We start from the raw sequence: 21,727 nt of genomic DNA, 5'->3' as shown, positions 1-21,727 counted from the left end.
TGAGCTCTTAATCTGTTTTATTATTTGCCACATTTTTTCCACTCCATTTTCTATAATCAGTAAACTTGTTTCTGTCTCATCACATAATTTAGGGTCCACCTGGACAACAAGGACCTTCTGGATCTCAAGGACCTATTGGGGGGCAGGTAAGTCTCACAGGCATATTTGTGGATCTGCATTTAGTCAAGCGCTTGATTTACGTTTTGATGAAATTAAAAAGTCTCTGTGGTGAACAGGGGCCACCTGGTCGTCCCGGGATGATTGGGCAGCCAGGTGTTGTTGGAGAGAAGGTAAAGAAAATAACAAATAAAACAGCTTTTAGATATTGATGCTCTTTCCAGATGATCTTACACCTAATTTGCCTTCCCTCTTAGGGTGAGGATGGTGAGGCAGGTGATCCTGGAGCAGTTGGTGTTTCAGGAAAGCCAGTGAGTTTGTTTGCTTATTTGGAAGGCACGGACATCCTTTAATCCATTTATAATACTCAATTTTTTTCTCTTTTCCTTTGACATACCCAAGATGATCACTTACTCTGTTCTTTTGTTGTTTTAGGGAGCAAAAGGAGAACAAGGGGAGAAGGGAGATACGGGTCCTCCAGGAATGTCTGGTCCTCCAGGAGCTAGAGGCACCCCAGGGGAGGATGGAGCCAAAGGCAATGCTGTAAGCGACATTCATGACAAAAAAACATACTATTTAAGTGTTTATCAGTATTATAATACTAGTCAACCCAAACCACTGTAATACACTATGAAAATCTTTGATTGCCTGATTACGTTTAATATAGTTTGTGGTACCCTAACATTCTTCCCTTCCTATACTGTTTAATGTACTAGACAAGCAGGAAATCCTACTCCTACTCCAACCACTTGTTGGAAACCTGTTCAATTGCTTATTAATACAATCTTTTCACATATTCAATGATCCAGTCACATGTCGGGAACTGTTGGGAAGTGCATTTAGGCATGTAGAACTGAGCATCAGAATGGATAGCAAAAGTGATCTAAGTGACTTCGAATGTAGATTTGTTGATGGTTCCAGATAGGCTGGTATTAGGCTGGAGCATTTCAGAAACTGCCAGTCTACTGGGATTTACACACACAGTCATCTCCAGACAAAGAATGGTCTGAAAAAGAGAAAATATCCAGTGAGCAGCAGTTTTCTGAAAACGCCTTGTTGATGCCAAAAAGAGAGAATAATCAGAGCTCATATGAAGACAACAATAACTCAAAAAACTACTTGTTACAATCAAGGTATTCAGTAGAGCATCTCTTAATGCACAGCAGATCAAACCTTGATGAATATGGGCCTCAAAAAGAACTATAAAAATAAGGCTAGCAAAAAAGCATTTAGCAATTAGCTAAAGACTTTACTACTAGCTTAAGACTTTAGAGACAGAAGCTTCACAACGCAGTGCTGTATTTAATTTCCATAATATATAAACAGTCAGAAAATCAAAGTAAAGTCAAATTAAGCAAGAAAAATTATGTTACGGAACATTTCAAGGAGTATTTCATAAAGAACATGATTAGAAAGAGAAATAATCTCACTTTAAAACTTAAAAGTGTTGTATACTTTGTAGCGAATGCACTGTTTCAATCATTTATGAAATACACTCTATGATGTACAACATGTTGGTGTAGTAGCGCTTCTCCTTCACTCTCCGCAGGGTCCTATAGGTCTGACTGGGGACCTTGGACAGCAGGGAGAAGCTGGACCCAACGTGAGTGTCTGCTCTTTGTTTTCTTCTTCTTCCTTCTCTTCTGTTTGATCTATCATCCTCATTCTGTTTGATGCATCCACTTTACAGAACAAAGACTCACCAAAAAAGAGCTTTCTAGGATAAAAAGTCATTATTTTTTTAAAGGACTTCAATGTTTCATCTTTGTCGGTTGCATTGCACTTGCAGTTTCCTGGAATTTGAATGAATTCAAACTAAAATGTTAAAAATATATGAGGACCCATAGAGAGGGAGATGTGGAATAAACCAAACTTTGAAATTACATCCGAGCTAAATTTGAAAACACCAGGCAAACATATATTTTAGATGATCTGTGGAGAAACAAAGCTCCTCGTGAGCTCTTATATTTCCACTGGAAACTAAAGTACATAAAATCCTCATTATGTAACATCTTTGTAGTTGTTGTTTTCTCAGTCAGACATCTACCAGGCTAGTTTTTTTTCTTATTTTTTTCCCATTTTATTGCTTTTAAAGCTGTTATGTGTTCCTCTGCCCACAATCTTTGTTCCCCCATCAGGGTGTTGATGGCCTCTCTGGATCTAAAGGAGACACAGGAGACCCTGGAAACCTTGTAAGCTGTAGACTGCTGTATGAACACAAAAGAAAACGCAACATAATGACCGACCAGCTAACCTTTTTCTTTAAATGTACCAGGGACCCCCAGGGGCACCCGGGGAACCTGGACCACCTGGGCCTCCAGGGCGAAGGGTCTGTCTGTTTTTCTTATGATGTTCTTTTGTCTGCATGCAGAAACCTCATTTTCTATTTACTGTTAAATCTGAAGATTAAAACTTCTGCTGTTGGGCAGAGGTCTGGAGTATTTTTGCTTAATGCATTCTCACTGTGCGTATGTGTGTGTGTGTTTGTGCATGACTGCACCCTTATGACAGATTCAGGTTAAAATGTTTTAAAATGTTGTTCTTCAGGGCCACATGGTGAAACCAGGAAAGGAAGGAAAAGCAGGCCTGAAAGGAGCGAAGGTGAGAGTTTGAAACAAGTCTTTCAATAATAACTTCTAAATACTGGCAGTGCCTGAAAGCTGACTTGCTCTCTGTCACTGCAGGGTGCTCTGGGATTGGAAGGTCCCATTGGGAAGACGGGCCCTGTGGGAGCCCAGGGGCATCCTGGCAAGCCTGGTCCCCAGGGTCTGAGAGGGATCCCCGGGCCTGCAGTGAGTTAATTTAGGAAAAGCTCAGAAGGAGTGAGTAAAGCACGGAATACATGATGTTTCAATCATTTCTTTGTCTTCTTTCAGGGTGAGCAGGGTTTAAATGGACCACCAGGCCAGACAGGACCACCAGGTCCCATGGTAAGATAACCCATCAAATAGCAAATCTGAGAAGTTTTCAACAAAATCACGCTTCCATCTTGCATTAAAACCACAGTTTGATGTTTTTGCATATTATTCTAAAGATAATTTAAAAGAAAAAATACGTGTGTGTAGCACATAAAACCGAACTATAAAGGTTAACATTACATTGCAATATAAAACACCTAGAGGCAACTGTTGTTGTGATTTGCGCTATATAAATAAAATTGAAGTGGATTGAATTGACTCATCATTTCATCTCCTCAGGGTCCACCGGGTATAACAGGACTGAAGGGAGACCCCGGCAAGAAGGGAGACAAGGTGTGTTCATACTGTACTCACAAATATTCAAGTTATCCTTTACTGGGACTTTTCTTTGACCTCATCTCTGATATCTTTGTAGGGTCATGGTGGTGTAATAGGTCTGATAGGGCCACCAGGAGACATTGGAGAGAAGGGTGACAGAGGACTACCAGGAAACCAGGGATTACTGGGTCCAAAGGGAGATGAGGTGCTTAAAAAATGCTTGAACACACTCTCCAAGCAAGCAAATAACACAAGATGTGTAGAGGTGTATCATGAAGGTCCAGTATCAAATCATGGAGACATCTAGATGCTGCTGTCACAGTTTTAGCTTTATGATGATATGCAAAGTATAAAGTTTGCTATAAACAATGGTTTAGTATCTGTTTTTGATAGAGTGAGTAAAGAACTGAAATTTGTCCAGTTATATAAATGTAAAGAAAATGCATATTTAGTCCCCGAAGGTTCTTATCTATTTCAGATATTATAATGTCATGATGTTACCTAGCAACCACCTTCCAATGGGATAAAATTACAAAATGTTATTATTTATGATAATAGTGATAATAATTACTATAACCACTTATAAAAGTATCACATCATTTTAATTTAATGGCAGTAATATCTAATTTAGCAAATATTAAATTACATGTTTGGCACATTAACTTATGAAGTCAAGTTTACTGTACTTAGACACTATATGAAAGGTTTAATGCCACATAATAATTATGTAAATGTAGTTAAAGCGACAGGATTTTAAGGCAGAGTGTCTTGGTATACTTTTTCAACCTTGAACAAAATCTTAGATACAAGTGTTTTATTTAGTGCTGTCAGCGTTAATCTCATTAAAATGACGTTAATGCCACAACCGCGTTAACGCGGCAAATCTCTGTTAGCGAGTTAGCGCGGATCGGCCCGTGGGTGGGGCTGCATGGTGCTAATGCGTTAACGTTGCTGATTTTGATGTCCTTTATATGCAGTGAGAATCGAACAGGCATGTCAGAGCAAGCAGGAAACAGAGACAGTTCACCTTCAAAGTAAAAGCTGCACCTTTTGAAGTGTGTAGCGCTAAACCAAAGAAACAACTTGCTTTAACAATAAGAACAATTCATAAATATCATAAGAACATATTTCTGTCACTTTTTATCACTTGATAAATTGTTGGTATGACTGATGATTGCGGACACTGATCTGTTTATTAACTACAACATGATCATTATTTTTAATGTCTATATACTTTTAATCGGTTTAAACAGATATCATTTGGCATTAATCCCAAGCTTTCCAGTATTATTCTGATAATTAACTGCACGTAAAAGGAATCTGCTGACTATGTTCACCCCACTGTGTAATATTAGGGTCCAGTTGGTTCATCAGGTCCTCACGGTCCACCTGGTCCTACGGGTCTGTCTGTGAGTTTGCACGATTATTTTCCTACATGACTTATAAACACATAAGCATGGAGATTTCTGAAACAGTGCATCCGTGTTTCCTCTTTTTTGCTCTCTCATTTCTCTCACAGGGTGTGATTGGTCAGAAGGGCTCTAAAGGAAATCAGGTAACTCTGAGATTCATCATTTCACACAACTGAATTATTCAGTGCTGTTATATTACACCATAACTACTCATAACTGAAACTGAAAGACTGATCATTTTGTGGCTCATTTAGGGTCCAATTGGTCCTAGAGGAGACACTGGGCCCGCAGGACCTCCAGGACTCCCAGTGAGTAATATTTAGTTCATTCAAGAATCTTATGACCTTTGTTTACTTTGCCATTGATCCATGTGCATCTGGACTCTTCTCTTCTTTTTTTGTCTACTTCAATCCATTCTTCTTTCTGTCTTTTCATCTACTTCCATCTCAGGGACTACCAGCAGCTGGTGTGGTCCCTCTGCCACAACGAGGCAGAAGGAGGAGAAATCACTCCTGGGTGGATGGTGCTGCACTTGAAGATGAAGAGGATGGGGAGGAGGAGGCCATAGGTGGGGGAGAGGAGGAAATGATGCAAGGGGATCAGGCGGAGCAGGACAGCCAGCTAAACGAAAAGAAGGGCCAAGGCATGGAGGAAGTGTTTGCCTCTCTATCCTCGATGAAAGTCGAAGTAGAAGGTCTGCGCACCCCGCAAGGGACATACCACAGCCCAGCCCGCACCTGCAAAGAGCTTTGGTTTCTCCACCCAGATCTCCCCAACGGTACTTCATCAGTTTATGTTCTTGGCCATCTGTTGAGCACAGCTGTCTCATTTCAAGATAATCTGTAGATTTTTTCTGCTGCTTCTGTCTGCTGTGGCCTTGGCCCCCCTGAGGTCCTCTCTTTGTCTCTCTATCCAGGCGAATACTGGATAGATCCCAACCAGGGTTGCCATAGAGACTCCTTCAAGGTGTTTTGTAACTTCACCGCACAGGGAGAGACGTGTCTGTACCCCGACAAGAAGTTCCAGTCGGTTCGTTTACATAAATAACACAGTGTGCTATTTTTTTGGAGCAATACGATTAACATTAAAAATAAGCAGGAGGCTGTATCAAAAGCTGCATGATGTAAACACTATTTAGTCATCAGCAGTTTGCTGACTGTGTGAATTTGGAGGTGATTCTTTTGTTTGTCTGTTTTTAGGTAAAATTAGCATCCTGGAAAGAGGAAAAGCCTGGCAGATGGTACAGTCAATTCAGGAAAGGAAAAAAGGTATAGTTTGATGATTATTGCACATATTTGTTGGGCTTAACACATCTGGATGAGTGCCAGTTGCAAAGCTTTAAAAGAAACTCTGAATTTTAGAGACACTTGGGGGCAGATTTACTAACAGACTGTGCCAGCACAAAATCCTCTTTTGGCATAAGAAAAGCTGCTGGTGGTATTTACTAAAGACACACAGTGTCAGTTTGCAACTGAAGGATGTTTTTGTAGCTGGCCTCTCCACATAAATATTTGTCTGGGATTCTCTTCCAGAGCTTAACATTTTGAGAGGATAGGATTTAAATGATTAAACGTGATTTATTAAAGTTTGTAGCCTCACATTGAGTTAAATTAATACTGAAATAAGGCAAGTCTTATTTTTTTCACCTCATCCGGCTTAGGAGTTAGACCAGATTATCTACTCATTAGAAGGTTGGTGATTCGATCTCTGGCTCCTCCAGTCTTCATGCCAAAGTTTTCTTGGGCAAATTATTGAACCTTGATGCACTGATTGGATTGTTGAATGTTAGCTAGAAAGTAGGGTACAAAATGCCTATGTAAGGACCAGTAAATTTACTTAAAATAACATTAATTTTAAATAACAAAGAGAACAAGTTAGTTATAAGAATGAGTAAGGCAGATGGCTCAAAGCTGTGAGTCCTGTGCCAAAGCTTTGGCTGTCTAACTCAGAGTCCTCACCCTGCATGTTTAGACCCAAGCCCCACATATTTCTGGCTCTCAGTAACACTGTTTTTATCAAACAGAGCTGAACTTAATTGAACTGTAGTTAACGCGGAGTGTCGGTGGATGATGCCTCAATAATGCAACCTCTTTTACAGAGAGTCAAGTTACTTTTTACAGTGAGCAGAGGTGCTTATAGTGAATCACACTTATAGTCACATTTCTACACAGAAATCAGTACACAGTGAAAAAGTCTTTGACGCCTTTACTCAGAAGCACTCGCACAAAGAGTGACTTTCATGTCATTTCTTTTTTCTTAGTTGTTTTTAACATATTGAAATATCTGTTAGATTCATGTCTGAATGTTCTGCATGTAGTATTAAAACATTGATCCAGCAGCCACAGAGTGAAAAAGACACACACAAAAACATCTGGGGTGAATTTATACACATTAACAGTATCTTCATCAAGGCTCTGGATCTGACTGTAAACACTTTTACAAGTGGTACAGGTCACCTGTTACCCACAGATTTAAGGTTTAGAAAGGTTTGTAATATTTTGCATCTTTGTCTTTGCTTTTTTGCTATTGTAACATCGTGTTAATTTGTCAAACCAAGTAAATCTGGTCTAAGCATCTTACAGATTTCATGAGTAATTCCAAACCATCTGATTTAGACTTAGACTTTGGCAGCAATCGTATCAGTGATGGGTACACCAGGAACTGTCTCCCTCACTAAAGGCCAGTTCATGCTTTTTGCATGCAAACGTCAGAGTGACGCACATTTCATCATGTACATAAATCTGTGTGGGTGGATGAATACTCCTCTGCAGACGTGCAGCCCAAAATATTTGACTGAGTGGACTGCGCAGACTGCATGGGCCAGTGGGGAAATAATAAATACTGTGGGATATGTGACGAGGTTTTTTGTTATCCACAATTTTAGATTTCAGCTTTAAATGAATACAAAGACACAGATGGCTTTAAACTCCTGCTAAGAAAGAGTTCCAACTTCTCCAGAAATCCTGTCCGCCTACTGTGGTACTGTAGAGATGGGATGGAAACACACTCTGGCTTTAAAATCGCTTGGCTCACCTAAAGAATCATTGGTGTGTTGCAGCAAGCCAATTTGTGACTATAGCTGCTGCATTCTACTGCAAAGATCCTGAAACTTAAAATTATTTAAAAGTCAAAGCTAACCTCTCATGAACATCCATGGGGACCATGTGTGTTTTCTGGTTTGATGTAAGGGGCAGCAACCCTGTCAATAATAAAATATTTATCTGTCTGTATCGCAGACAGGTGCATAGTATGTGTAATAGCAACCATATTCACATCTGCATGTGTTTACCTTAGCTGGCTATTCTCATGGGAAAATTGGCTGCATTAAAAGCTAATAATAATAATAATAATAATATCATAATAACAATAATAATAACAACAACAATAATAATAATAAAGCTTGAATAGGTTTGTGTCCTTGATGTTCAACTGCAAAATAAACATACATTTTTAAAAGGGCTAATTATGGTACTTTCGTACTTATCATGTCAAGTAAAAGGAAAGTCCAGCGGTTAATAGCGGAATAGGCAGCATGTTCTGCAAAACTTGCTAACTCCAACAAGAGGAAGAAGAAGTCTGCAGGTGAAGACAGAGAATAATTGTGCAGCCAAAGCTGTCCAGCTAAGACTGTTAAAGAGGAGAAATTAAAATGCTTTTTGTTTTTTTAAGTTTTAGTGAGGGAGGATTCAGGTGAGGGCAAAAATCTGAATGTGTGCTGCTCCGTCAAATGAACTGCTGTGGCCTGGAGGGACGCAGGTGCTGCTCCATTCTTGTCTTTACGAGTTCAGAATTCTGCAAAGGGTAGTAGACTTGGAAAAACAAGCTCAAAGAAAACTTCAGATTAATGTTAAACAACAGTTGTGTGGTAAATGTTTTAAAAAATAATATAACAATTTAAAAAAAGCTAAGAGGTATGAAAGTTGGTTTGTAAAACTAGTACTCTACGTGTACTAGATGTGCCCGTTTCTTGTCATTTCAAAACATGTGTCTCTCTGACTTGTGCTGCACTTTGCTCGGCGCAGCAGGAAACCATTATAGACACGAATGGGTTTCAGAACACAGCGCTGCGTGTGCTGCGTCCAATGTGAAAGGGCCTTAAGGCAAGGAAGCTTGGTTAACAACTTTTTGTGTGCATATTCTGATTTACACTTCTAGGGCAAATATTTGTAGAACCAACGATGTAACCTACTTAAATGCCCAGCATTGTATATGTGGTGCCAGCTGATAGAAACAAAGAAAATGCTTGGACTTGGAAGTTTAGAATCTTTCTTGTGGTCAGTTCTTTTCAGTGGCATGCATATGCATCCCTCACCTTTTTCCCACTTTTCACATCCATTCTGATCCATTCCCATCTGAACTCTGGACTCTGTCTCAGTCAGGGTTGCCCTTGGTGAGCTGGGGTAGGTATCTTAGTATCCCCTTAGCTTGCTGCCTGTACATTGGAGTTTTTCCCAATGCATGAGAGGGTGTTCCCTGCGCCTTTGGGTTGGGGAGCCAGTTGTCATCTGCCCTTATGCATCGAAGAACAGATTAGAGTACCCGACCTTCTTGGTGGGGTGCTTTAGGGTGCTCCACCTGGGGACTCTTTTGTCCGACTAGGAGACTTCAACGCTCAAGTGGGCAACGACAGTGAAACCTGGAGGGGTGTGATTGGGAGAAATGGCCTACCAGATCTGAACCTGAGCAGTGTTCTGTTAATGGACCTCTCTGCAAACCACAGTTTTTCCATGACAAACCCTATGTGTCCGTAAGCGCGCATAGCACAAGGACACTCAAGGCTGCAAATCAATGATGGATTATGTAATTGCATCACCAGAACTGCAGCCATTTGTTCTGGACACTTGGGTGAAGAGAGGTGATGAGCAGTCAGCTGATCACCACCTGTTGGTGAGTTGGATCAGGTGGCAGGGGAGGATGCTGGACAGACCTGGTACGCCTAAAAATACAGGGTGGGCCATTTATATGGATGCACCGTAATAAAATAGGAATGGTTGGTGATATTAAAGTCCTGTTTGTGGCACATATGTGAGGGGGCAAACTCCTCAAGATGGGTGGTGACCATGTGGCCATTTAGAAGTCGGCCATCTTGGATACAACTTTTGTTTTTTCAATAGGAAGAGGGCCATGTGACACATCAAACTTATTGATAATGTCACAAGAAAAACAATGGTGTGCTTGGTTTCAACGTAACTTTATTCTTTCATGAGTTATTTACAAGTTTCTGACCACTCATAAAATGTGTTCAATGTGCCGCCCATTGTGTTGGATTGTCAATGCAACCCTCTTCTCCCACTCTGATAGCAACACCGCATGAGAAATGCCAGCACAGGCATCCAGTATCCGTAGTTTCAGGTGCTGCACATCTCATATCGTCACACCATAGACAATTGCCTTCAGATGACCCCAAAGATAAAAGTCTAAGGGGGTCAGATTGGGGGACCTTGGGGCCATTCAACTGGCCCACGACCAGGAAACTGTTCATCTAGGAATGCTCGGACCTGGCACCCATAATGTGGTGGTGCACCATCTTACTGGAAAAACTCAGGGAACGTGCCAGCTTCAGTGCATAAAGAGGGAAACACATCATCATGTAGCAATTTCAAATATCCAGTGGCCTTGAGGTTTCCATTGATGAAGAATGGACCCACTATCGTTGTACCCCATATACCACACCAAACCATCACTTTTGTTGTTCCAGCAGTCTTGGAGGGATCCATCCAATGTGGGTTAGTGTCAGACCAATAGCGGTGGTTTTGTTTGTTAACTTCACCGTTCACATAAAAGTTTGCCTCATCACTGAACAAAATCTTCTGCGTGAACTGAGGGGCCTGCTCCAATTTTTGTTTTGCCCATTCTGCAAATTCTGTGTGCCGATCTGGGTCATCCTCGTTGAGATGCTGCAGTAGCTGGAGTTTGTAAGGGTGCCATTTGTTAGTAGCTAATATCCGCCAAAGGGATGTTCGACTAATGCCACTCTCCAGTGACATGCGGCGAGTGCTACGCTGTGGGCTCTTGCTGAATGAAGCTAGGACAGCCACTGATGTTTCTTCATTAGTGACAGTTTTCTTGCGTCCACATTTTGGAAAATCCAACACTGAACCAGTTTCATGAAACTTAGCAAGCAGTTTGCTAACTGTAGCATGGGAGATGGGTGGTCTCGTAGGGTGTCTTGCATTGAAATCTGCTGCAATGACCCGGCTACTGCGTTCACCAGATATCAACACAATTTCGATCCGCTCCTCACGTGTTAACCTCTTCGACATGTCAATGGCTGTGAACAAAGAGAAACTTGTAACTAACTCATGACAGTATAAAGTTACGTTGAAACCAAGCACACCATTGTTTTTCTTGTGACATTACCAATAAGTTTGATGTGTCACATGGCCCTCTTCCTATTGAAAAAACAAGATGGCCAACTTCTAAATGGCCACCATGGTCACCACCCATCTTGAGGAGTTTGCCCCCTCACATATACTAATGTGCCACAAACAGGACTTTAATATCACCAACCATTCCCATTTTATTACGGTGTATCCATATAAATGGCCCACCCTGTATAATGACCTAGTCTGCAAGATCTTCATCTCCCACCTCTAGCAGAGCTATGGCAACATTCCAAGGGAGACTGGGGACACTGAGTCCAAATAGATCATGTTCAGCATCTCCACTGGTGAAGCTGCTACTCTGAGCTGCGGCTTCAGGGTGTTTGGTGCCTGTTGTGGTGACTCGACTAGATGGTGGACACTGGAGGTAAAGGGAATAATCAGGCTGAAGGAGTCCTATCAGGCTTGGTTAGCCTGTGGGACTTTGGAGGCAGCCGATAGCTACTGACAGGCCAGTGGGCAGCGGCTGAAGCAAAAACTTGGGTGTGGGAGGAGTTCTGCAAGACCATGGAAAAAAACTTTTGGACTGCCTCGGAGAGATTCTGGCAAACTGTGAGGCAACTTGGGAGGGGAAAGATGTGCTTTACCTGCACTGCGTATCGTTGGTGGAGCGCTGTTGACTTCGACTGAGGATATAGTCGGGCGGTGGAAGGAATACTTCGAGGACCTCCTTAATCCCTCTGACATGTCTTCCGTAGAGGAAGCAGTCTGGGGATGAGAGGGCCGGTGGCAGTAAATCGGACTTGTTCCCGTCAAGGCTGCTCTTTGCCTTTGTCATCGATCCTGTTCATAATTTTTATGGACAGAATTTCTAGGTGTAGCCAAGTGGGAGAAGGCTTTTATTCGGGTGGTCTGAGAATCTTGTCTCTGCTTTTCATACATGATGTGGTTCTGTTGGCTTCATCAGGTGGTGGCCTTATGAAGCCACCCTACCCTCATCTATGGTCATGAGCTTTGGATAGTGAACGAAAGAATAAGATCGCAAATACTAGGGGTGGAATTGAGCTTTGTCTTTGCTGGTCTCTCCCTTAGGGAAAACAACATGTTTGTTTGATTTTTTTTCTCTCTATCTGCCCAGCATTCAGATAAGTGAAGAACCTTTGTAACGCAAGTAACAAGATACTTGCAACCGTAAGGTGATTACCGAATTTAACATAGCAATGCTTTACATACCGTGCTACTGAAAAATGTAATGTGATTGCAGTAATGTGTTACTTTGTAATGTGTTACACCCAAAACTGTTTGCAGTTATATTTGCTTTGTCTGCACTGTTTTGACTTTGTATGGTGTTGTTAATGAGTCAGTGTGATCTTGGTGCTCCAGTTTTCCTACTCCGGGTCAGATGGCGTTTCAGTCCACATTGTCCAGATGACCTTCCTGAAGCTGCTAAGTGCCACAGCCAAGCAGATATTCACCTACCACTGCCTTAACTCTGCTGCTTGGCTGCACACCGCCACGTACAACCACGAATACGCACTGCGCTTCAGAAGCAGCGACGGCGAGGAGCTGACATACGAGAACACACATTACATCACTGCACTATACGACGGGTGTCGGGTGAGGAACTCAGACACGCTTTTGAGGATAACTTATTAATTAATGGTTTTATTATTTATTTACTTTATTCAATTGTCTTTGTCTGCTCTAGACACGCTCAGGGCAGGAGAGGACAGTTTTGGAATTTGACTCTCCGCTGTCCAACACGCTTCCCATCATCGATGTAGCTGTGTCCGATTTTGGAATTAAGAACCAGAAATTTGGTTTCGAAGTTGGCCCGGTCTGTTTCAACGGTTAACAGAGTCAGGGAGTAATTTACAGGGAAAACGAGCCATGGACATTTTTTACATGCAGGGATAAAAAGAAAAAAAAAAGATTCAAAACCACATATTTATAAGTTGATATACCTACAACAGTGTTCCTTCTTGTGTACACACACTCGTTTGCATACTCTGTCCTTCATTCACACAGCCCTGTCATGCATTCTCACTGTGGGCTTACATGCTGTGATTAAGAGAACTGCATACATGTACTGATTGTTAAAAACCCCTCAGCGACACTTATTTTGTCCTCTTTTCTTTTTGAAGGAGTAAGTGGTGCTCTCACAGTTTCATTCGTGTCCTTCTGTTCTTACAAATAATGAGCTGTGCACTCAAATCTCATCCATATGTAGTCACACAGAAGCATGTTTCTGCAACATTCATTCTCCATGTTCTTCAGCATTGTCATCAAACCTCAATTTGTTGTGTTGTTTTTATCTGTTGTTGTTGTAATTTTTCAATTATGCCAATCTGTTATGTCATGTATATTGGAGTTTAATTCATCATGGTGCTATAATGGAGCTCCTTCTGGAGTAAATATTTTTAAAAAATGGGTACTGGGGCAGTGCATTTTTTTTCTTTTTTTTCAACATTGCGAAGCCATGTTTAATATTTTTTTCTGCTTAACAAACTGTGGTGTGTGATTGCCTCGAGATCTTTCTATGCATATATGTGTGGGGAAGTGACTGATTAACATATTTTAATAAAAGTACACAATGTACATTTAAGTTAATATGATGAAATTTGTTTTTTTTTAGTGAATATATTTGCTTAACAAAGACAACTCCAGGAGCAGCTTTAGGTCTGCAATTTCATAATACATGTCAGTTTGAAACTGTTCTTAGAGCCTGCAGGTGTGTCGGTCTCAGCAAATGTTGATGGTTTCTTATTGGTAACTTATTTTTTATTTCCTTTAAACTAAATTGCACTCGTGGACACATTTAAAAGATAGAACATGAAAATAAATAAATAAATAAAAACTAACGAACAAGATTAGCTACATAAAAGCTGCATAAAATTGCTAATCACATTCCTTAATAATCAAATTGCATTTGAAATTTAGCTGAATTATGCACACTGTCATGTACAATGTTGAACACACTATATCAGATTAGTTGTGCGTGGTCTGCTAGGTTGTGTTACGTTACAAGTGATTACCAATTCCTTCAGTTACCAACATTCAACCTTTATTTTTAATTTTTAAAATCTAATTAATTAATTAAATTATTTATTTATTTTGTATCTGCAAGTACTGCAGAGCTGTGGTAGTTAGCATATCTGACAATTGTTTACAGTCACTTTATTGTTTCCAATTTCCTGTCACAAAGAGAGGTGCTGCCGCTGTCAGGGCTGGAGCCCCAGTTGGTGGTCGGTGGGACACAACAGGTAACTGCTGCGTGATACTAAAATGAGAATAATTCTTAATTGACTAGTATTTCTCGTGATGACTAGCAAGAGCAGCCATCTTTAAACGTCTAGTTGTGCACATTCTTAGTGTTTTGGTATGAAATCCACCTATAATAAAGTATCTTGACCATAAGGGTAGAAAGTATAAAATGTTACAAAAATTGAGGCTACAGTTGTCACAAAAAGATGTGTGGTCTGATAGAAGTCATCATCTGTTAGTCTGCCCCAGGGCAGCTGTGGCTACAACTGTAGCTTGCCTCCACCAGTGTGTGAATGTGAGAGTGAATGAATAGCGGAACTGTAAAGCACTTTGAGGGCCCCGAAAAGCGCTATATAAATGCAATCCATTATTATTATTATTATTATTATTATTATTATTATTATCATAGACAGCCATTGGACTTGACATTTTCCTGGTGAGTTTATGGGCTCAGCCATTCATTCATGGGGTAGCTCAGGAGGTAGAGCAGGTGATCTGCTGATTGGAAGTTTGGTGGTTCAATCCCTGGCTCCCCTAGTCTGTATGCCAAATATCCTTGGGCAAAATATTAACCAACTCCAATGGATGCTCTCTGATGCATCCATTGGAGTGTGAATGGTAAGTAAGCACTTAAAAGCATAGAAGACAGTGCATGTGTCTGGTGAATGTGGCATGTTGTATAGAGCGGAAAAGTAGAAAAGCGCTATAGAGGAATCAGCCCATTTACCATTTCTGTTCATACTATTTCCATTTTTAAAATTTGGGTTATTCCAAGTTTCATAAAGGAGGATTATCTGTGATCCGATCATTACCATTTCAGATCAGTCCCTTTGCTCTGCCAAGAGGCCAAGACGGCAAAAGTAAATTACGATCATCTCAAGACTTTGAAATGGGATTTGACGAAACAGAGGATCACACTGAGGTAGTTATGTCTCTGGAAGTGTCCATATTTTGGGGTAGTGTGGGGGTACTTGTTCTGAAAATTGAATGAATCACATAATAAATTACAAAATACATTAAGTTACTTTCTCTCAGCAGATAATTATTTGTTACAGTATTCGTTATATTACTTTCTAGTTAATCTTCAACATGGCCTGAGATGTACTGAGTAAGCAATGCATCGAATTAACATAAACCAAAGGCTACAGCTCCACAGAAGACACACTTTCTTATAGTGATTAATTACTACCACGAAGCCAAGAGCAAAGCTGGGAAGGAAAATGTGGCCAGGCTGACTCTGCTGGAGAAAAAAAGTAGTGCTAGAAATGGAGATTAATCCTACAAGCCTGACTGCTCATCACTGCTTTTGTTACCTGTTTAAAAGCCAGCTTTTGCTCTTTCACATGGGTCAGTTTCTCACAATTTGCTTTATATAAGCATGCTGTCTTTACAAAGAGTTGATGTCCTGTTAGCTGCTGCATTTGTGGCTGTTTGCATTTTCATCACGTTCTTGTTCTTTCACAAAACAAAACAAAAACAACATTGCTCATATCTTCACTGCACACAGCTTCTGAGGAGTGAAGATTGTAACACAAGTGCAGGAAAAAAAGACCTGAAAAATGAGCCGATTTTCCAAATACTTGAGATACTTATGGAGCTCCTCATGACGTATAGTAAAACTACATTTTGTGAGTGTAACGAGCACATGTTTGAACTCCCTTATTTTGAAAGGTCACTGTGTAGGCTGATGTGTAAAATGTTAAACCTATCGTTAACTGGATTGCAGTGACCTTAACATGCTTGAAATGTCATCTCTAAACATGAATTTAAAACCCAATTAAATTTTGAATCATTTCCAAAAGGTGAAAATAAAGCCACTGCTGGGTTTACATCAGCAGCATTCAAAAGCTTTCACTGAAAATAATAAAAATACAAAAATAAGTAATAATAATAATAATTTCTTTAACCAGAACATTTGAGTGAAAAGTGATTCATGAATTTCTGGCTGGGCCCTGTTGTTTGGTTGGCATGAAGTCAAGTTTGTCTTTAATTTCACACACAGCTGGAGTAATGAGGTTGTGCGTAAGGTGTATGACTATTTGTTATTGGGTTTATACTACAGGCCGAGCATGCGTGCACTATATTTCTCTCTCGCCACCCATGTCTTCTTCAGTTGGCCTTTCCTGTTACTCTCTCTCTCTGCCTGCTGTGCCGTCTTGACATCTGCATTACAATCATGCTGAAACTTTAATGAGGGGAAGCGAGTGAACACAGCGAGCTCATCCAAGAGTATTTAACAGCTAATTTCCAGCAATGAAATATGGATTGTGTGACATGAAAGTCACCTACATTGTGTTTAAAGCCAGAGTGGCAGGTTCACATGGAAGACAGCCAGCACAAGTTAGTAATTTATTCCTGTTCGGTTTGTGTACTGAAGATAGATGTCAGTGTCCAGAGAGAGAACAATGCAGAGGAAAGGAAGTTTTTTTCTCTTTATCTTATTTGTTTTAAGCCATCTGAGGTGTGTACTGGGAATAATTACCAGAATATATGCTAACATTTTACTTACCAACATGACAAAGCTTGCCTTGACTTGTATCATGTTCGTTAACTGGGGCTAGCCTAGCCTTTAACCTAATGCTCAAAACCATAGAGATTATAACACATGGACATAACTTATAGGTGGAAAAAATTAAGCCAATACGTCAGTGCCTAAAAGGCTGCATTCTGCCTAAAGGCCACCAGATGGCGATAGCTGTGGTTGAAAAAGACCTGGGGTCCCATAGACGTTTATGGGAAAAAGGCTTTCTGTCATGGCCTCTGTAAACACTTTCCTGCTAGGTTTATATGTTTAGTCACTCAGTTTTGTTCTTATTGAATAAAACATTGAGTCTGTTTTCTTAAAATTGTGGTATGTACCCAAACCCTAATTGGGTAAACACTTGTCAATCACAAGTCATTAGACTTATTATTAGAAAACAATGGGTGACGTTACTGTACCACACCAGCATACGTGACAGTTACAGTACAACGTCCATCTTTTATACTATGCTGTAAAATGCTGTTCAGTCACATCTAATATTGATTTAACCTGCTGCTACCTTAATCATAGCTTAACACAGGGCTAAACTGCTAGCAGTTAAAAGGCTAACGTTAATGTGCGCGGCAGCTAGATTAGCATTAGCAACTGTTTAATGTTCCAGTTTTGTGAAAGTGAGGGCTTTGCTTAACTTTAGAAAATGTTCAGTGTTGTGAACTATGAGTGTAAAAAACTCTTTTATATATCACTCTTATATAGTCATGCAATATGAGATGGATCACTATTCCTGTGTTATGAGGGGCTGAAGTTGTGTATCAACTGCAGGAGCCAAGACAGCACTGTTGGTATTATACCAATTTTTAGTATCGATTATTAAATTATCTGAGTAATGATTTTTTTTATTTTGACAACCTTACCAGTGAACAGTTTTTATTATTACATTTAGGAGTTTTTAAAAACTCCCAAATTTGGGAGAATTTGAGTTTTTAAAAACTAAGATTCCGTACAATTACGCCCCTTTTTCCAAATTAATAGAAAAAGTTTTCCTGAGTTCCAGGGAGTAAGTTTATGATACCAGAATCAGCAGTACAATCTCACATGCAATCTGTTACTAACAAGTGCACCCACTCACTAATTAACTGTATATTCACTGGCTGTGTTAAGCACCAAATAATCATCCTTTTCACCAACTCCTCCTTCCCTACGCCTCCTCTCTAATCTTCCTCAAAGACAGTTGCTGTCTCCAGTCAGCTCCTGAGTGGCTCTCCACAGCAAGAACACTAGCACTGTGCTCTTCTTCCACAGCCTGAGGGGATTCAGTCACTCCAGACTAGTCAAATTAGTCATAACCTCAAGGCTAAGCAAGGAAGGTGTACAGTACCAAGTTTTCTTTCATGTCTGGTGCATGTCAAAGCTGGGTCAAGACCAGGAATACCAGAGGGAGAGAAAAGGACAGCCATGAGTCCACCTGAAGCCCTGTGGTTGCTGCTGCTGCTGCTGGTCACTGTCAGCTCATGTAAGGTAAGGAGACACCGTGTCCCCAACTTATCCATTCAACCTTTGTGTCAAATGAGTCAAAATTTAAAAGTTTCTAAACTTTAAAGTGGTTCTTGGAAAGAATTGATGTACTCTGATTTATCATTTTGTTAACCAACCTTGTGTCTTTTATATCTCCTGGTATTTGCTGGACATCCCCAAAATAGTTTAGCCATATTGCCTACATGCTAACAGTTAGAGCATGCATTTTTTTTAAGGGAAACATATTTATAAGTCACAAAAACAGGACTAAAATAAAATGAAATAAATTGACTGAAAGAAATAAAATGCTTTATATAGATCCACATCTTAAAACATATTAGATAAAGTAAATATTGCTGACAAAGGAGTTTAGATCAAAATCGACCTCCCAAAAATTATATTTTTATAGATTTGTTTTGCCAAGTTTTATTCTCAGAGAAATCACGATCATCTATATTCATTGTTTGAGTTATTTTTTTTATTATATTATAGTTTTGAGTTTTCTTCTTGTTTTGATCTGTTGTACTGTATTGTTCTGAGAAACTTTGTCGTTCCACTCTACTGAAAAGATGGCGATGATTAGTTTGTAAAAATGCAGAGAGGCAGCCACCTGAGTCAGTGACCAGAAACACCCTGAAGGTGTTTTACACCACTCACTTGTCATGTTTGCTCTGTTGTTGCCCTCCTCCTCCTCATGACTGTGTAACCTTAAGTGCAGGTGATTGAAATATTCATGTTTAGAATATTTGCTGAAGGAGATTTTATGTATAATCCATGTGTATTCTGCAGACTCTTTATCTAGAAAAAAACAACGAGTATGTTACTCCTGATGAGAACAAAGGCGCTATAAAATATTTAGTGTTGGTTAGTTAAATTGTTGACACATAATTGCTCGAGGCAGGAGACGGGGAAGAGCCATGTCCTTCTATAGCTCTTGAAGTTGTTACAGGGCTGCTAGTTGTGCACTGCAGTCTGTTTAGCATCACGGGTGGCCTTTTACAGCTCAAAAACACCAGCCTGATGTGTCAGTATTATCCTATTTTCATTAGACTCAACTAATTACAAACTGCAAATGTCCATTGCTAAAAATGTATATCATTCAATGATTTTGATCCTCCTCTTGACTGGTGATTAGCGTGAGGCCTATTTGACACTATTCCAATATTGTGCTTGATCCTTGCATTACATTTTCATACACACGATGAATTTACAGTACAGTATACTTAGTTTGTGTTTAGTTCTTTTTTTAAGCTTTACATTCATTACCGTATTTTGTAGACTTCATCAAAAATTGCCACTTAAGTGCTGTCCTAAATACGGTCAGAAAAAAATACAGTGAAATGTGTCTCATGGGTAAAGGATTCATTTAGCAGCAGCTCACAACAACACTCAACTCAAGCCACTGTTGCAAGAAAAAAAAAGATGTATATGCAGGCTTTAAAAAAAATAATGTACAGCGTCTTTCACATTTAAGGTTTTATATGTCAGGTTATATTAAATAAAAGAAAAAAGACTTTATATGGGTTATTATAAACATCAGCCAAAATGCAGAACACTTACTGCTTCCATAACAATTAAGAGTAGCCAGGCGCTGCTGATCAAATACACGTGATTAACTGATCATGAGCGGGTGCGAGCGCCTCTATAAAAGCAGATGTTTCGTCAGTTTGCTGGTCTGGAGCATTCAGGTGTGTGTTAACACACTGCCAGTGAGGAAACACAAAGACGCAAATGTTGCTGCCCATTGATCTGAGAAGGGTTATAGGGACATTTCCAAGCAATTTGAAGTCCATCGTTCAACACTAACAAAGAATATTCATAAGTGGAAAACATTCAAGGCAGTTGCCAGTTTTCCCAAGAGTGGACGCTTCTAGGAAATTTACCTCAAGGTCAGTACTCAGAGAAACTGCAAAAAATTCAAGAGATTTCCAGGCCTCAGTTGGCATGTTAAATATTAAAGTTCACAACAGTATACAGTTTAAAAATGACTGAACAAGTATTGCCTGGCTGGACGGGTTACCAGAAAAAAGCCTCTTCTTTCTGAGAAGAAGCTGTTTGGAGAAAACCAAACACAGATTATCAGCACAAGCCCATCATACCAGCTGTCAGCTTTGTTGGTGGAGGGCTGATTATTTGAGCTTATTTTGAAGCCACGGGACAAGTCACTCGTTCAAACATGAACTCCTCTGTTAACAAAGTATTCTGGAGTCAGCTGTCTGTCTGACAGCTCAAGCTTGGCCCAAATTGGGAAATTCAACAGGACAATGATCCCAGTCTACAAATTAATGGCTGAAAAAGAAAAGAATCGAGGCATTGCAATGGTCCATTCAAAGTCCAGAGCTCAACCTGACTGAAATACTTTTGTGGACTTTAAAAGAGATGTGCATAAAACCAGTGAACTGAATTAACTCTGTCAAGAAGAGTGGGCTGAAAATTCCTTCAATATTTTTTCTATGACAAAGTCAACACAGCTTTTTTTAAGGTTAGGTTTAAGGTTTTTCTACAAGCTACTAAATCTTACAGTGCTTCTGCTTCCTGGCTTAGATGTTATTAAATAGATGATACATGACATGGTCTAATATATAATGTACCCCCCCTCCCCCAATCTGTTGTGCAAACCTTGTGTTTGTGAAGCACAGCCAATCACAGGGAAGAGAAGGGAAACAAAATGTCATGGCTCAGCGTAAGACTAACAAATGGGATTGTTTTGAACTACTACTTGTGCTAGTTAGCATAATAATGACACTTTATTTTTTTACGGCCTGGAAGGCTTTCATTTATTCATTCATATAAATAAATAAGCCAGTGATTAGGGCAGTTAGTCATTTGGTTTAAAAAAGTGCCAGAAAACATTTTTTTAAAGAAACACAGCTCACCGCTTCACAGAAATTAAGACAAACTGTGGTTGTAAGTTAAACCACTGGGAAAATAAAACATATCAAGCTAGAAAAACTCATCTTCATTGCAAAAACAATCAATAACAGAACAATAGTCTGAAGAGTAGCAGTGTTGCAAATGCTGCTGATAGACAGAGTGGGTACCAGGAATAAAAGCCTTCAAAATGCACATAGAGACTTAGACTTAGGTAGTATAGTGTATCGTGTATACAGTAAGTATATTATTTAACTGGGACACAGTTAGGCTTTGTGCATAAGTGCTGTACCAACTCCTTTTAATCTGCAGTCCCCAGCAGGTGGATGCAAACGTTGTAAACACAGTGACAGAAGTGGCACACAGGCTGAACTTTATTTTTGGAGTTTGTTGCTGCCATGGAAATGCTGCAGAGCCAGATCAAATAAAGCATCTGTACATCTTGTACTTTCTCTGAAGTTTTGATCAAATCCAGTGTAAAATCTCTTACACAGTTTGGTTGTCGGC

At 39.9% G+C, this 21,727-nt stretch overlaps 2 protein-coding genes across 2 annotated transcripts in view; both read left to right on the top strand.

Moving 5' to 3' along the window:
* Positions 1-13,520, top strand: part of LOC102202716 (collagen alpha-1(XI) chain-like) — a 47,353-nt gene extending 33,833 nt beyond the window's left edge. Inside the window, exons 47-66 of the mRNA XM_005744527.1 lie at positions 93-146; positions 237-290; positions 375-428; positions 553-660; positions 1,667-1,720; positions 2,256-2,309; positions 2,393-2,446; positions 2,665-2,718; positions 2,802-2,909; positions 2,994-3,047; positions 3,315-3,368; positions 3,451-3,558; positions 4,709-4,762; positions 4,873-4,908; positions 5,020-5,073; positions 5,216-5,543; positions 5,682-5,794; positions 5,965-6,033; positions 12,472-12,705; positions 12,797-13,520. Of these exons, the coding sequence (XP_005744584.1) occupies positions 93-146; positions 237-290; positions 375-428; positions 553-660; positions 1,667-1,720; positions 2,256-2,309; positions 2,393-2,446; positions 2,665-2,718; positions 2,802-2,909; positions 2,994-3,047; positions 3,315-3,368; positions 3,451-3,558; positions 4,709-4,762; positions 4,873-4,908; positions 5,020-5,073; positions 5,216-5,543; positions 5,682-5,794; positions 5,965-6,033; positions 12,472-12,705; positions 12,797-12,943 (1,845 nt within the window). The 3' untranslated portion in view covers positions 12,944-13,520. The remainder of the gene's footprint in view (positions 1-92; positions 147-236; positions 291-374; positions 429-552; positions 661-1,666; positions 1,721-2,255; positions 2,310-2,392; positions 2,447-2,664; positions 2,719-2,801; positions 2,910-2,993; positions 3,048-3,314; positions 3,369-3,450; positions 3,559-4,708; positions 4,763-4,872; positions 4,909-5,019; positions 5,074-5,215; positions 5,544-5,681; positions 5,795-5,964; positions 6,034-12,471; positions 12,706-12,796) is intronic.
* Positions 13,521-18,099: 4,579 nt separating this feature from the next.
* The window catches only part of LOC102202029 (noelin-2-like), a 37,795-nt gene continuing 34,167 nt past the window's right edge, over positions 18,100-21,727 (top strand). Inside the window, exon 1 of the mRNA XM_005744526.1 lies at positions 18,100-18,352. Within this exon, the coding sequence (XP_005744583.1) occupies positions 18,290-18,352 (63 nt within the window). The 5' untranslated portion in view covers positions 18,100-18,289. The remainder of the gene's footprint in view (positions 18,353-21,727) is intronic.

Source organism: Pundamilia nyererei, unplaced genomic scaffold, assembly GCF_000239375.1.
Source record: "Pundamilia nyererei isolate P.nyererei 1_Seehausen unplaced genomic scaffold, PunNye1.0 scaffold00145, whole genome shotgun sequence".
NCBI lineage: Eukaryota > Metazoa > Chordata > Actinopteri > Cichliformes > Cichlidae > Pundamilia > Pundamilia nyererei.
This window is presented reverse-complemented; position numbering and strand designations above follow the sequence as displayed.